The sequence below is a fragment of the Argiope bruennichi genome, chromosome 7 (assembly GCF_947563725.1).
Source record: "Argiope bruennichi chromosome 7, qqArgBrue1.1, whole genome shotgun sequence".
NCBI classification, from domain to species: Eukaryota; Metazoa; Arthropoda; class Arachnida; order Araneae; family Araneidae; genus Argiope; species Argiope bruennichi.
This window is the reverse complement of record NC_079157.1, coordinates 72433987-72449943: the sequence shown is the minus strand read 5'-3', so window position 1 is coordinate 72449943 and position 15957 is coordinate 72433987. Positions and strand designations below refer to the sequence as shown.

At 27.5% G+C, this 15957-nt stretch overlaps 1 protein-coding gene across 5 annotated transcripts in view; it reads right to left on the bottom strand.

Moving 5' to 3' along the window:
* Positions 1 to 15957, bottom strand: part of LOC129974984 (obscurin-like) — a 236724-nt gene that overhangs the window by 87298 nt on the left and 133469 nt on the right. For all 5 annotated transcript variants that reach the window (XM_056087826.1, XM_056087825.1, XM_056087828.1 and 2 more), the window contains 9 exons: positions 14559 to 14737; positions 13426 to 13534; positions 13143 to 13321; positions 11547 to 11652; positions 9322 to 9491; positions 7950 to 8070; positions 6520 to 6698; positions 3786 to 3894; positions 1635 to 1813 (listed from right to left, as the gene is read on the bottom strand). In XM_056087826.1, the coding sequence (XP_055943801.1) occupies positions 1635 to 1813; positions 3786 to 3894; positions 6520 to 6698; positions 7950 to 8070; positions 9322 to 9491; positions 11547 to 11652; positions 13143 to 13321; positions 13426 to 13534; positions 14559 to 14737 (1331 nt within the window). The remainder of the gene's footprint in view (positions 1 to 1634; positions 1814 to 3785; positions 3895 to 6519; positions 6699 to 7949; positions 8071 to 9321; positions 9492 to 11546; positions 11653 to 13142; positions 13322 to 13425; positions 13535 to 14558; positions 14738 to 15957) is intronic.

The following is a 15957-nucleotide window of genomic DNA, read 5'->3' as shown; positions in this document are numbered from 1 at the left end:
AAAATTTTGATAAGAAAATGCTTTTTCTAATGAGCATCTATTACCCTAAGTTACAGAATGTCAACGTGTGACATTTTGATGCCCAATAATATATAATATGTTAAATGCATTATGACAAAAAAAAAAAAAAAAAGGACTCTTGCATCATTAAACCCTACAACCATCCAATCAGTCTCTCTTTTAGAGCCCTTCGATAGTTTTTACATCAAACTTATTGCGCGACAATACAGATAATAATTTACAAATAATAATACCCTGCATATGAACATTTAAACTATGATATTTACTAAAGTGAAATTTAGTTCGGTTACAGAAACCGCTTAAAACGAGATTTAAGAATTAATGATTAGATTAATTTTGAGGTTGCAGTAATAGATTTAAATCATAATTCATTGAATATTTAAATAATTTCAGACATCATTCAAGTGTTGCATATTTGTGCATTTTTCAACTTCGATAGCAAGCATTTTTTTTGTAGTAATAAAATGCTCAATAGATTGATTCATGAATATGAACTTGAATCTTATACTCGAATACTTATTGTCTAGATTTGTTATACACTTCTTCTTGATGTATTCTATCTTTACATATAGGTGGAACTCGTATCGGTATAAAGTGGAAGTCTGGAACATGGTGTTTTCGTCATGCGACCGATCATGGTTCAGAATAATGAGGTTCACTATCTATTTACAATAAATCTTCAAAACCAGATCATAGTTTGACAAATTTAAACTACTATTTAGCATTTGTGTCTGTCTTTTCTTGTGAAAATTTGAAGAATCGGTATTTTCTAATAATGGATCTGGAGAAAAAAAGTTTCCAAATTCCAGCGGCAAGTCAACAACGAATGATGACTATGATTTGGTGATCTGCCATTGGAATAGGATGCATATCTCCAAATTCTAATAATTTTTGTAAGACCTTAAAGAAAATGCCAATTGTTGGCGTTATTCCCTTTTTGAATTTGGCGCCTATCGCTAAATTCTAGCCATCTTATTTACTAAAACAATAGCACCAATATTTCAGTTTACCGATTCCAAGGGTTTCCCTTTCCAAGAATTTCTACTCATTTTTTTTTTCGTATTTGATTAGTGTTATATATGTTACAGCTAAAGTATACAATTTATTATTTCATAAAATAATTAAAGCTGTAATTATTTCATAATATAACAAGATATCCTATGGAATAACTGATAAATCACGAACATGAAATATCTGATAAATCAAGAAATAACTAGGAATCCTATGAAATAACTGATAAATCACGATCATGAAATAACTGATAAATCAAGAGATAACAAGATATCCTATGAAATAACTGATAAATCAAGAAATAACTAGGAATCCTATGAAATAACTGATAAATCACGATCATGAAATAACTGATAAATCAAGAGATAACTAGGAATCCTATGAAATAACTGAATTATATATTTTAGCATTAATATATATAAATAATCCAAGTCTGTTCCTTTAGAAAATACAATGAATACTACAATACTGATATAGTACACTATTAATCCTCATATTAGCAATATTCTGCTCTCTCTAGAATTGCAAACGAAAGCAAAGTTCCTTATGGAAAAAAAAAACTTTATAATATTTTCATTTGTTCAATAATGAGTTCTTAATACCTTTGATTGAAAGCGTGCACTCTGCGGACGCTTCCCCAGCTTGGTTGGAAGCTACGCATTTGTAGCAGCCGATTTCGTCCACTTTGACAGCCTTGATAGACAAAGCGTAGTTCTTGCTTTCGGGATTCGCAGAGATTTCAAACTGTTCGTTAGCCTTAATGGGACTGTCACCTTTCAACCTGCGAAAAGGAAATAGGAACAAAGCATATGAAAAGCAAATGACAGAACTAGGAGAATTTAGGAAAAAATGAAATAGATATTTATTTCTGTTAATTTATATTAATATAAATGTTAATTTATATAATATATTTTCATCTGCTATTTATTATTTATATATTTAGATATTTATTCTGTTAATTTATTATTTCTGTTACGCTAAAAGTATTAGTACTTAACTGTTGTATTAAAATCTCTGTTTTAAACTCGTTATTTGATCAGTCGTAATATATTTAATGTTAAAAATAATTTTATTTGAAAGCAAAATATTTATTATAAATGATCTTATTTCGATCATGGTACGAATCAGGTATATTCAAAGAACAATGAATTATTTTTACAACAAAGTTTTGACATTTGATATAGGAATATTAAATCATTAAGATGCTTTGAAGATACTATAAAACACTACTATAGTTTACATACTTTTCTGTGCTATAACTTGCCTCACCACAATTTAATTAATTACAAAAAAAATTTAATAAAATAATTAACTTTCTTAAAGTTTTGGAATAGAAAATATAAATATTATATATGAATATATCTTATGAGACATTAAAAAATAAATACATAAGTTCATGTAAAAATAAATATTATTAAATATACACTATGTCTAATTATGTAGTTGGAAACCAACAAACATTTTTGTTATTAAAAATATTAAATACTTTAATTAGAAATAAACTATTAATACCTAATATTAAATACGTCAAGTAAGACCTAAAAAAAGGAAGAGAACCATTTGTGCATTAAATTCAATTGTCAGCAGTTTTTACAGACTTGCCTTTTTTGCATGCATTCCATAAAAGTAAAAGGTTCAAAATATCCAAGAAATGGCTTTATGATCTTCAAAAAGAAAATGTTTTATCTCTTATAATTCCATAAAATAACGCTTTGATGGCACCTTAATTTTTTTCTGACTTCCATAAAAATTAATAATTTTACGGAAGTTTCTGCTTTGCTTCAGCTTTAATTATTATAGCTAAATAACACCTATTTCTATATATGCTGCAGTACTTCATATAAAATATTGCAGTACTTATAAAATATTTTTAACGCTGATCGATTCAAATAATTGTATATGTTTTATTCTAAATAAATATTTATGATTGCAAAAGGACATTATTTGAATAGATCTAATCTAGTAAGTTTCTTCAATTATTTCATTTATTCAGTTTTTCTGAATTGATATAATGAGGAAGAATTTAGAGAATTAAAAATATATTGTCCAATTGCATACGCTTTTTATTACAAAATTCAATATTTCTTGAAGTAATTCTAGCTAATAAGATTTATCTCTTACAAATTAAATATTAATGAAAAATCGCAGTTTTAATTTTGTATCATTTACAAGACAACAGCAAAAAATTTATTGCAATTTCTAAAAGCCTTTTTTGCAGATGCCGGGAAGATAAATATATTGACAAATAAAAATAGTTGATTTTGTGACTTAATGCGAAATAAATATTTGCGTTTTATTCATATAATAAGTACTATGCTTAATCAAATAAAACATTTATTTTCTAAAAAAGTTAACTTTTTTGAATGGGCGCAAAATAATAAACTAGTGTTACTATTGCTCAGCATTTTCTTACTGTTTCACAATACACAGCATAACTTTAATTATACTCGTAATTAAACGAAATCCAGTTAATAAAATAATCAACTTTAAGAGAAAAAGAGGCAAAATGTGTATATCACAGTAATGTATAAAAGTTAACATTTTATAGATAGCCAAAATGCTTGAAACATTTAAAGATTTTACATATTTCCTATGTTTTTCAATAGAATGCCAAATACTAATTTGGCAAAGAATCAAGTCCATCTCTGATACAAGAAATGCTTGGCGTTCATTTTATAATACATTCTGTAATGGAATTTTTTCTACACTATGCAATACCGTTTTTAAAATAAATTATTAATTAAAATTCTTACCATTTGACATCAGGTTTAGGGAAGCCTGATATTTTGGCTTTCAGTCTTGCAGGAGCTCCATATCTCACTTCCAGATCCTCCAGTTCTTCGATTTTGGGGGCCACGGGTTCTAGAAGAAATGATTTGATAAAGCAAGAATTTTAATGAAAGGAATTTAATTCGAAATTGTTATTTAAAAAAACCTATGAATTTCTCTCATATCTAAATTATATCAAAATTACGTGACGGTCAAACCTTACAATTCATATTCGAACAATAAAAGAATCATAAAAACGCCAGGAAGTAAAATCCAAATATTTACTAATTTTTTTCATTCAATTATTTTTATTTTCTCAATAATAAATCTTCATTTTGCAATATTAATGGGATTTTTTTTTGAATTTTTATCTTAGATCTAGATTTGTATTCAATTTTGTAGTGTCCATTAAAATTTACTATAATATAGGAAAAAGAATTTGAAACAACAAATATAAACAAAATAAAGCTATGACATGAATAACAAATATAGTAATTTAACAAAAGACATGAACAGTTGGATTATTTGGTTACAAGTAAAAAAGGTGTTTTAATGCTTTGAGAAAAATGAATCCGCAATAATTCATCTATTATTTGAAAGGAAATATTGAAACTCAAATTCGAAAATATAAAATAATCAACGCCACTTATGTATTAGTCATAAAATACAGGATTACATATTATCAAACTATTCTTAATTTTTATTTATGTTTTGAAATTCGATTACAAATTATTGCAATTAAATATATTGACAAATTATTTAAATTGCTTAATCATAGTCTTAATAACCTTTAAAGAATCAGGGTATTTAAGTTTTATTGAAACACGCAAACTGTTTCTTCTAATTGGTTTAATAAGAAATTAGACTTAACAATATAAGTAATTCTAATGAAGAAGTGCTTTTTTTAAAAAAAACATTTTTATCAGTGGCACAATTTTATAAAAACTAAAAACTCGCCAAAATAATCAATTCACTACATTTTGTTCTCGTAAGTTGAAAAGCTTTACAGGTGCTAAAAATAAACTCGAATGAAAGGAAAACAGTACGACAAGACTAAGGCACCCATTCCTCTTTTTAAGATTGTGGTTGAGAGTAAATACCTCAGCAAGATGGCAGTGAATTGTGATAAAAACCTGCGGGAATGTCTTCCTGAAATTCTTTCATGTACTCTCTATTAAGGATGTTATTCTCCCCGCCCCCCCGCCCCGAGCCTTATGAAAATTGTGGACCTTGGTTAAGTCTGTAAATGCCACGAGTATTCAAATCTCAAATATTCGTCCCACACATGGGCGTTTTGTGCTTCATAAAATAATGAAGAAAATCGAGTATGTATTTTGGACACCTTTTTGTCAAGCCATTGGAAATAAAATTTGACAATTTCAGTAATGAAAGCACATACTCAATTTCATTTATCTAATTCTCTGAGTTTTTGAATTATAGCATATATATGTATGGGGACACACAAAATGTTTACAGATTTAAATCAAAATTTGAAACGTATTTACATTTTAGATGTCAAAAATGTAAACTAAATTTTATCCATGTTTTATCCATGATATCCATAAATTTTATCCTTTCATTTTATAGTTATTTGCACTCGGACTGATCAATTAACTTCCTGTAAACAGATTTTGTCCAAAATTTGATATGAACAAATTTAGTCTAAAAATTCATGCACCAAATTTTTTTCTGTCTCTCTCAAAGCATTTTTAATTATAGTGTTTAAAGACAAACGGACGTAATTCCACAACGTCATGATTTGGACTCGACGAAGGATTAAATTTGTTTGGTAAGCTCTCAAGTTCGAATTTTTGAAGAGTATAATACTTTTCCATTATACGAGAAAGCAAAATCCCTTGATGAAAACATAATTGCTTATTTTATGTCATTTGTATTTCTTTATATGTCCTGAAATACTACAAAAATTGAATGCAAAAAGCTTCATGGAATCCAGAGACAAATTGGCTAAATGCATTTGACGTATCATATGAGTATATGTTAACTTTCTTTAAGATCTAAATTTGTTATTTTATAATGCAACTTTTAGCTAACACTATATCATTTTTCAATAACATTTCAATAACATAACACTATATCATTTTTCATAATCATTTAGAACAAGAAGAAAAGTTTTACATTGCAAAATAAACATTATTTTACAATAAATGCAAACATTCACATAGTCGTTTAAAGGTGATTAATGTTCGCTACGAAAAAAAGGGTTATAATATTTTTATCAAGCTTAAAGACTTGTTATTGAAAAATGATAGTGTTAGCTAAAAGTTGCATTATAAAACGACAAATTTAGATCTTAAAGGAAGTTAACATATACTCATATGATACGTCAAATGCATTTAGCCAATTTGTCTCTGGATTCCATGAGCTTTTTGCATTCAATATTTGTAGTATTTCAGGACATATAAAGAAATACAAATGACATAAAATAAGCAATTATGTTTTCATCAAGGGATTTTGATTTCTCGTATAATGGAAAAGTATTATACTCTTCAAAAATTCGACCTTGAGAGCTTACCAAACAAATTTAATCCTTCGTCGAGTTCAAAAGATGACGTAGTGGAATTACGTCCGTTTGTCTTTAAACACTATAATTAAAAATGCTTTGAGCAAGACAGAAAAAATTGCAAAGTGAACAATTTCTTGAAGTATTTTAGATTTTGATCATTATTTGCAGTCTTCAAATAATTCAGAAGAATTTACCTTTGATCGTAATTTGAGCTGTTTCTTGAGCTTCTCCGTATTTGTTGACTGCTTTGCATGCATATTTTGCAGTATCTTCAATTTTCAGATCCTTCAGAGTAAGCGTGTAAGTGTTGCTGTCGGCGTCGCTTTTTATGATAGTTCGTTCATTGGCTTTTAATTCTCCATCTCCTCGATACCTGTTAGAAAAATATTCTCTTAAAAGCATGTGTAATATCCAAACGTATTTAATACCTTAAGATTGAAAACATGAAAGTTCCCATTACTTTGTGTTCATGAATTCTAAAATTTGTTTTCATGTTTTCTTTATATCTTATTATCAAGGTTGTTTTAATGTTTAGTATAATTCTGTAAAATATTTGAGCTCTAAAAATGTAATTCATTTTTAATAAATTTGATAAATATTTTCAGAAAACTTATCCTATATGGATGGTAAAAAAAAATAAGTGAAAATTTTCACTTTAATATTTTTATTAGAAATTATTTTTTGAAATTGTTAATTTTGTCTAATTTGAGCATCCAATTCAATATTGTGACATTTTTCATACAAAAGTAAAATTTTCAAAAAAATTAATCAAATATAAATTTTAAATTAGAACATTTTTTATGCTTTATTACAAAACTTTGATTAAGTTTTTTTCTTATAGAAGAAATGATATCATTCTTGCTATACAGTACATTTTATTCTCCTGATATTATGCTTTAAAATCATTCGATTCCAGAATAATTCATCCATTTCTGAATTTAGAATACTTTTTTTGGTATTAAATGCAAACTTAATCACTTTAATTTATTTATAAATCTATTTATGAAATCAATAGTAAAATGCTGTAAATGTTTTTTAAATAATAATTTTGTTTTTAACAATATATCAATGAAGCTATTATCTTTATAAAAAAAGTAATCACATAACTATTCCGAATTATTCTGAGGAATGGACTACTGGACAGCATTGGCGGGAACTAAAAATGGGCCCGGTGACATCAATGACCACGATAGAATCCTTCTCGTGGGAAGCATGTCTCGTCATCGGTAGGGGATAGCCGACCCCACATCATTTATGTACCCACTCGGGTGTTGAGAACGAACCATTCTTATCCTCATATCTGAGCAGTAAATATGACTTCCTGATATTTAATGAATGTAATATTTAACTAAGTTTATTGTCGAAATTGCTGTCAATAAAGCTAACTGCTATTAATGCAATGTTTATTCTTAATTCTAGCCTATTGAGATTCAATTTAGATAAAAATAAATTAATGAATACTGAAATACCACAGTTTGTTATTTTTAAAGAAATCTAGTAATAACGCATAATTTTCTTTGCAAACAGCGGATATGAACAAAATCCATTAATATAAGTGATTAAAAGATATCTCATCTTTAGTTAATACGAAAGATTAATTTTGAAGGAAAATGCAAAATATTACCATGTAACTTCTGGAGCAGGTTTTCCGGTTATTTTTGCTTCCAGTCTTCCTGCATCGTCGACAACAATAGTTTGATCATACAAATGGGTGATGAACATGGGAGCCTGAGTGTCTTTCCTCGCTGCAAAATAAATATATCAAATGAGAATGAAATTTATGTAATAAAGAAAATGAATGTATGAGTGTAATAAATGTATGAATTTATGTAATAAAGAGGATTTTAGTGAATTCAATCCTTTTGCAGTAAAATTTCTTAGATATAGACAGTCGGATATAAATGAATGTAGGGTTTGTTATTTGAAAGACATTTGATTGTCAGTTTTTGATATTACAAGGAAGAAATATTCAATTTTTTCTACTGAAATAAAATGAAATACTAGATACGAATACTGAATTCCAGTTTTTTAAAAAATTAAAACCTATATTTAAAGTAAAACAGTAATTAACTTAAAAGATAGAATTTACTTTTATGTGTATTATTTCTGATGTACATCCTTTTTTCATATAGATGCAATGCAAATAACAAATAGCTACTGCATCTGATGAAGAATCGGTATAAATTTGTAATTCAAGGAATTAGAAATAGTATAATTTTGCAGATTTCATTTTAATTTATTATAATGCTTATACTTATGACATTTAAACATATCAATTAATTCCCATTTATTCCATTATAATTGATTTTTATTTTGCAAAGGATGAACTTCTTTTATAATCATAATTCTTGCATTATTTTAAAAAAAAAATGAAAAAAATTGAGCATGTGTGAGAGAGACAATTGATTAATTTAAAAGAAAAATTGTTTTTAATTAATAATATGTTATATTAAAACTTGACATTTATTCATTTTTTTCCTGATTAAAATTTACAATATTTTGACATGAAATACTTATGTTTACTTTTTTTTACTTCAAAAATTTTATTTCCTTAATACGCTCTGCTAAATAGTTAAAAAAAAGATATCTTATTCTAAAATAAGAATTGTAAATATAAAGTCTCAAATCATTTGATATCAAAACGAAGATTAAGTTTTCTCTTCCAGAATTTAGTTTAAACTTTTAATTAATTTTTTCTTTAAAAGATTATTTATCGTCTGATCAAAATTATCTACTTTTTTTAAAATAAATATTGAACTACTACCATTTTTAGAGAATCGTATTAATTTAAAATGTGATTCATTTAGTGTTTTATGACAGAAATATTTTATGGAGTATAAATTAATTTTATTAAATTCACAATCATATAAAAATATAAAAAATACTGCATCTGTTTATATTTTGAACACAAAATATAATTTACGCCATAAAATACATTTTACACTTTATTAGAAATTGGACTTACTTTACTTTACTTTATTGGAAAAAGGACTTACATTTGACTGTAACTGTTGCTTGCTGACTAGCTTCTCCTACTTTATTTTTGGCCTTGCAGATGTATGCTCCACTATCTTCGATGGCAGTTTCTTCAATAACCAAGCTATGATTCGAACCATCGCTTTTTATTGTGACATCTTCTGAAGTTAGCTCTTTCTTTCCTTTATACCTGAAAAACGAAATTGAATAAGAGAATTGCATGCGAAAAATTAAGTTGTTATTGAAAATATATAGCCTCAAAAATGATTTATTTATTCAGAGAAAAAAGTTTTTGTATAGAACAGGACTGAAGGAACAAATTTAAGCAAGAGATTAAATTACATTAAATTCTTGCGCTGTGAATTTATCTAACATCCTAATTAGATGGCGCATCCTATTTGAATTACTTATTGTTATTTCAATCATTATAATACTAAAAAAAAGGTACTTAAGATATCGAAATTTTTCGAAATGATGTTTGCGTTTTAAACTACTTTATATTTTCACTATATATTTGATGATTTTCGATTTCCTGTTCACAATAATTCGATATATTTGTCAGACACGTCATTATAGCCAAAAAGGTAAGTAAAAACGTTGTGTAAAGAAATGGAAATAGGAGATTCCATTTTAGTTTTTTAGCATTTTAATTGTGGTGTGTTATATTAAATAAAATAGCTGCAATAGGATTTAGGGTTCTACTTTTAGCTAATTTAATTTTTATAAGATAATATTCTGTAATAACTAATATAGTTGCAAAATTCTAATTTTAATTTTACATATCCCCAATTAATCTGATTTAATAGTTTTGTGGACAGAAAAATTACCCTTAGAAGTGAATAAACTTATTTGTTTTGTCTTCAATCATATCTCTAAATTATCAATATTTAATTATTATTTTAATTAATCTTAATTTATAATTTCAAGAAATATGACATTTGTTTTTAAATCAAGAATATAAAACGGAAACATAAAGAGTAGTCGCCCTGAAACTTTCTTGCACTCTCTGCAATAACAGCCCTACCCCCGTATAAAATTATGAACCTTCGGTAAGCCCCAAAAGACTTTGCATGGCGTTGGCGAACAATAGTTCCAAAATATGTTTTGACTTGAATCTAGAGATTTATTCTACGAATATGTATTTTGGGACGCTTTTTTAGATCGACCGAAGGCAAAATTCGACATGGAACAACAGTTTTATATCCAAGAACGAACGAATCCCATAATGACTTAAGGCATTGCGTTTTTCTGAGTTATTGTGAAAGTACAGACGACAAAATTCCTTAATAGATTTGGTTCAAAATTTGATAACAGAATCTACATTTTAAATACTTGAACAACCGGATAGACAGTATTCCTCTGACTTGATTTATTCTGAAAGAAATTTGTAGTTTAAAAGGCCGTATGCTGAATTTCATCCATCTAGATTAGAGCGTTTTTGAGATGGTCAGACGGACAAACAGAGTTATAAAGCTAAAAATATATTTTTCGAATTCGGAATGGTCTGAAATGTGAAGATTGGCTAAAAATTCGATTTCAGATTTTTTTTTAATGATTACAATATTTTTTTTTCTATATATCTCGGATGCGAGAGAACTAAAAGAAGGTTCGTTAGTTTATAGGGCTAATATATATTCTTTTTTTAAAGTTTTGTTCTGTTTAAAAATTAACTACAGATAGAAACAATATATAGAGATAAGCTTTTTCTTTTTCTGATGTTATCTAAAGGAAAATTTATTTAAATATTAATATTCATGATAATATATAAACATAAATGGATGTAAAAGAATATAATTCATCTAAAAGCAATAATTTAAAAGCTGACTACTATAAAGCGTAAGATTCAATGTATATTTATACCATTTTAAAAATTTCAACGGATATGTAGCTTTTCAATTACCATTTCACAAGTACGTTTATTTATTTATTTTTTTTCGTTCCTCTCTCAGACACAATTTTTTTATTTTATTCACTTGTAATTCATTTCATGGCAATTAAGAGAGATATTTTATTTCATACAAATTTTAACTTTCCACTGACATAAAAGTCTTAACAATTTTCATATTTGTACCTGGATGTATATGATTTCTTTTGTTATAAAAATGAATATTTTGTTCCGAAGAAATAATTCTAGTTTGGGGTTTTTTTTCCTATGTCAATGAAATTTTGTGATCATTTAATTTTAAATTATATTCATTTTCTATAATGCAGCGCACTTTTTGAATAATTTGTATTTTGTACATACCATTTAATAGTGGGCACAGGAGATCCATCAACTGAAGTTTCAAGTGTGAGAGTGTCCCCATCCAATAAAGTAACATCAGTTAGATCTTTCAAGAAACTTGGTTTCTCTGTAAGAACAAACATTGTTGTAATTTTGGCAGAATCGTACACAAGCATAAAGATTGAAAAAAATCTAATTTGATGCCTTTTAATCCTTATTTTAATTGGTTAATAAATATTAAATAATAATTGTTTTTATATGTGCTTAAAAATTTTATTATGGCTTAATTTGATTAAGTATTTATTGCTAAATAATAATTTATTGCTGATCATTATCACTATGTTGTTGTTAGAAATATTAGTTTTAGGTTTCAGTTATATTAACGTCTCGTTGTAAAGGAACACTAGGGCTATTTTGGGACGGTCCTCGTAATTTTGAACCGTGATCAGATGACGAGGACGGCACCTGAGCTGGAACCCCCCTCTCCACACCACACTAACGGGAGGAGTTTGTGTTAGAAAGGATTCTTGTTATTGCTGCTGTTAGATTGAAATTCTTTGTCGAATACGCATATTCTTCATTTTAAGAAAATATTTAATTTATATTAAGCATTATAATCAAGAATCAAAGTTTTCTTCTCATGACAGATAATTTAAAAAATATAAAATATATCCTTTCTGAAATAAGGAGAAAACCATTATCAATTAGGAATGAAGCCTAAAATATCTGCCGAAAGATGCGAAAGAATATTAATATTTTAAGTCACCTCTTTATAATAATATCTTAAATAGATCATTTTCTCAACCCCTTAGAAACGGGAGAATTTCCTTTTCTGTAAGTTATTCTAAGTGCTAATTTTAAAACAAAACACAATATTCTGATTCCACATTGTTTTTAAGTTAAATATGTAATTTAAAGAATATAAATGAAACAAAATCTAAAAACTGAGTTGAATCTTATAATTACAGTTATGCTTTAAACTCAATGACCATGGGCGAAAAAGTAAAAATTTGTTCATTATTTTTAGATATTCTCCAATTTAAAAAAGCCAGTTTTAAACCTTTATTTACTGAATTATTTTACCATCAATTATCCAATTATATTTTTGTATCATTAAATAATTTTGGCTGCAGAGCAATAGCGGGAAAGAGGGAAAAGACTTCAAAAATTAAAATAACCTAATTACTAAAATTAATAATCAACGATTTTTAATTTCTGTTTTTATCTGATTTCTACTGCTTACTGTTGGAGCTACATTCTTCTCGATCTTCTGAATACCGTCAGAAAACATAGCCATATCATGCGAACATAAACATAATTTAAATGGATGTTCATCATCGGGATTTAAGTTGTTACAAAATAAGAATAGTAAATAATTATTTTACGCTAATTAACAAAGTTTATATCACATTAACAGAATCTCACATTAACAGGAATTTATGAATACAGAATTTATCTCACATTAACAGGAATTTATGAATACAGAATTTATTTCACATTAACAGGAATTTATGAATACAGAATTTATCTCACATTAACAGAAATTTATGCATTAATTTCTTTTAAATGCTTTTTTTATTTATGTTATTACATGCATAAACTATTATTTTCATTTACTTAGTAAAGTAAGTTTTCCTTTGCAATCTGCTTTGCCACTTGGATTGGATGCTTCGAATTTCACTTCTCCTGATGTCTCAGAGGTCACTTTCTTCAATATCAGCTTGTAAACACCTTTTTCTGCATCGGAGGAAATTGAGTAAGAGTCGCTCTCGGACAATTCCTTTCCGTTCAAGAACCTGGTTAAAAAGGCAAAAAATAATAATTCCGGATTGAGTTTAAAAAAGACAACTTTTTTTATAGCAATGAACAGGAAATCATTCAATGAAATTATATTTTTTACCATTTGACTTCTGGCTTTGGTGTTCCTTTTGCCTCTACAACTAATTCGACATTGGTATCTCCCACTGTCACTTCTTTGTCTTCCAGTGCTTTCTTGATGACTGGCTTTCCTAAATATAAATAAAATAGTTACAGAAAAATAATAATTTTTAGTTTTTTTATAAAACGATTATTTTTTTATTAAAAACAACTGAACCAATCTTCGTACTTATGAGTTAAGTAATCAAGTACATATATATTCTTTCCAGCTACAAATTTTTTTAATCCGATTCAACAGATATTATTTAACTATCTTTACTTTGTCGCCGTGAAAGTGAACTCAAGGAGGTCCAAAATGTGGACGTTTGTCAAAATCAGGATTCGAATTTTTTGACAATTACAACACTTTCTCTATACTTCGTACACGTGAAAGTAAAAAAGAATTGATGATTAAGCATCTTATTATAAAAGTATTTGTTAGAATTCCCTGTATTTAATTTTTATTTTTTTAAATATTTTTTTTTCTGTTTTGAACGTAAAATCAAATATAAATAAGAATAAATTAGAAAGGCGAAAATTTGCCGTCTTACTTAACATGTTGGCTTTGCTGATGCCTCTTCATTTATGCCTATGATTCATATCCAGTATCTAATTAGATGAACAATTTTCTACTCTAGTTAGGAGACGGGAAAGTGATAATGTTATTAGAAGCTCCAAATCGTAAAAGTTTGTTAGGGCAGCGAGCGTATTAAATTAATTGCAACTAGATTAAACAAATTCAGGAATATAATTAATAATTTTTATAAAATCATATGAAGTTGAATTGATTCAAAATCAGGTTCGAGATTTCCTAAATAAGTCGTTTTTAGATATTATAAATTATATAAGGTTATATACAGAAGAAATAAGTAAAGATAAAAAAAAATAGTTTTTCAAAAAGTCAATGTTCATCTTGTTCAAAAATAATACAATAATTAGAAATAGGCTTATTTACAAGCAGACTTTGATAGATCAACGTAATGAATTAAATGAAGATGATACAAACTGCAAAAATATATGTCGTCACTATATATATATATATATATATATATATATATATATATATATATATTCTTACAAGGATTCAAATTGGTAAGATAATTAATGAGCAATTACCAGTAACTGTCACATTTCCAGAAGTTGCATCAGATCCATGAGGATTGGTAATTTCGCAGGTATATTTTCCAACATCTTCCTTCTTCAATTTATCAATAATTAAAGTAACAGAATCATCACTTTCAATGGAGGTTTTCACGTTCTTTCCATCTATTTCCACAACTTTGCCATCTTTCTTCCTGAAAAGTAAATTTAATTACCATAAAAAGGGCGCTTTTAATTAAGATGTCCCAGCTAATTCAGATATGAAAGGTCAAGAAATATACTTTAGAGATCAGCAGACAGTCTGACCATTAGGATATATCTGCCTAATAATAATTAAATTTCAGTTTGTTTCATAACTATGCATTAAAGAAAATTCAGTGATAATTTGATATGAAGAAAGCTCATTTACAATACAATATATCAAAATTTAACTATAAAAACAACAAACAGAAGACTGACACAGCAACGCGAACATTAGTGAGTGATTTTAATCTGATTACTTGCTTGATTTAGTACACCAGGAAGTTTAAAGCAGCGTTCACACGAGGCCAACTACTGCGCGCAATAGAAGGTCACGCCTACCTCAGAAAGATCACATGACCGCAATGGGACAATGGGAAATAGTTGTGCTGTTAATACAATCATTTTGCATAATCCCATTGGGGTCACGTGGTCTTTCTAAGGTAGGCGTGCTCTTCCATTGCGCGCAGTAATTAGCCCCGTGTGAACGCTGCTTTATACCATTATAATATAATTTAAAAATAGACCCGAGGACTCATCTCAAAGTACATTTTCTATATCGTTTAGGCCTTAAATTTATCCGTGGGGATGGTTCGAAAAAGTTTCGACAGACTTTAGAAATCAGGCATATCAGAACAAATCTTTTTTTATATATATTTTTATATTTTGTATATTAATAACAATTTAATATTTTGTATTTGTATTTATATGAGAGATTATTGTGTTGTTGATTTGTTGAAAACTTGTTGTCTGACCTCGAATGAATTGGGTAATCCAACCGTAATTATTCTATTCATAGACGTAGTGCCAATAAAATGGAATATTGAGATGCGTTTAGGATATGGGGCAAAAAATGGGAACAAACGGAATGTGATGGTTTTGCACCAAGAAAGATTTCAGAACATGATGAAAAGTTCATATATTCAAAACAGAAATTCTGTGAAACCGGTTTTATAACAATTACCGACATTAGAAAGCACACTCGAGCAGGAGCCATACTCACTCATTTTGGAATACAGCTTAAATTATGTTTAATCTCCTAATTAAAGTACTCAAATGCGGTTCGTGCATCAAATTAGCTTATTTTTAGGTTAATAATCTAAAATTCGTCCAAAGAAGTCGTAATTTAATACAAAAACGATACTATATAAATATCTTAAACATTTTAATAATT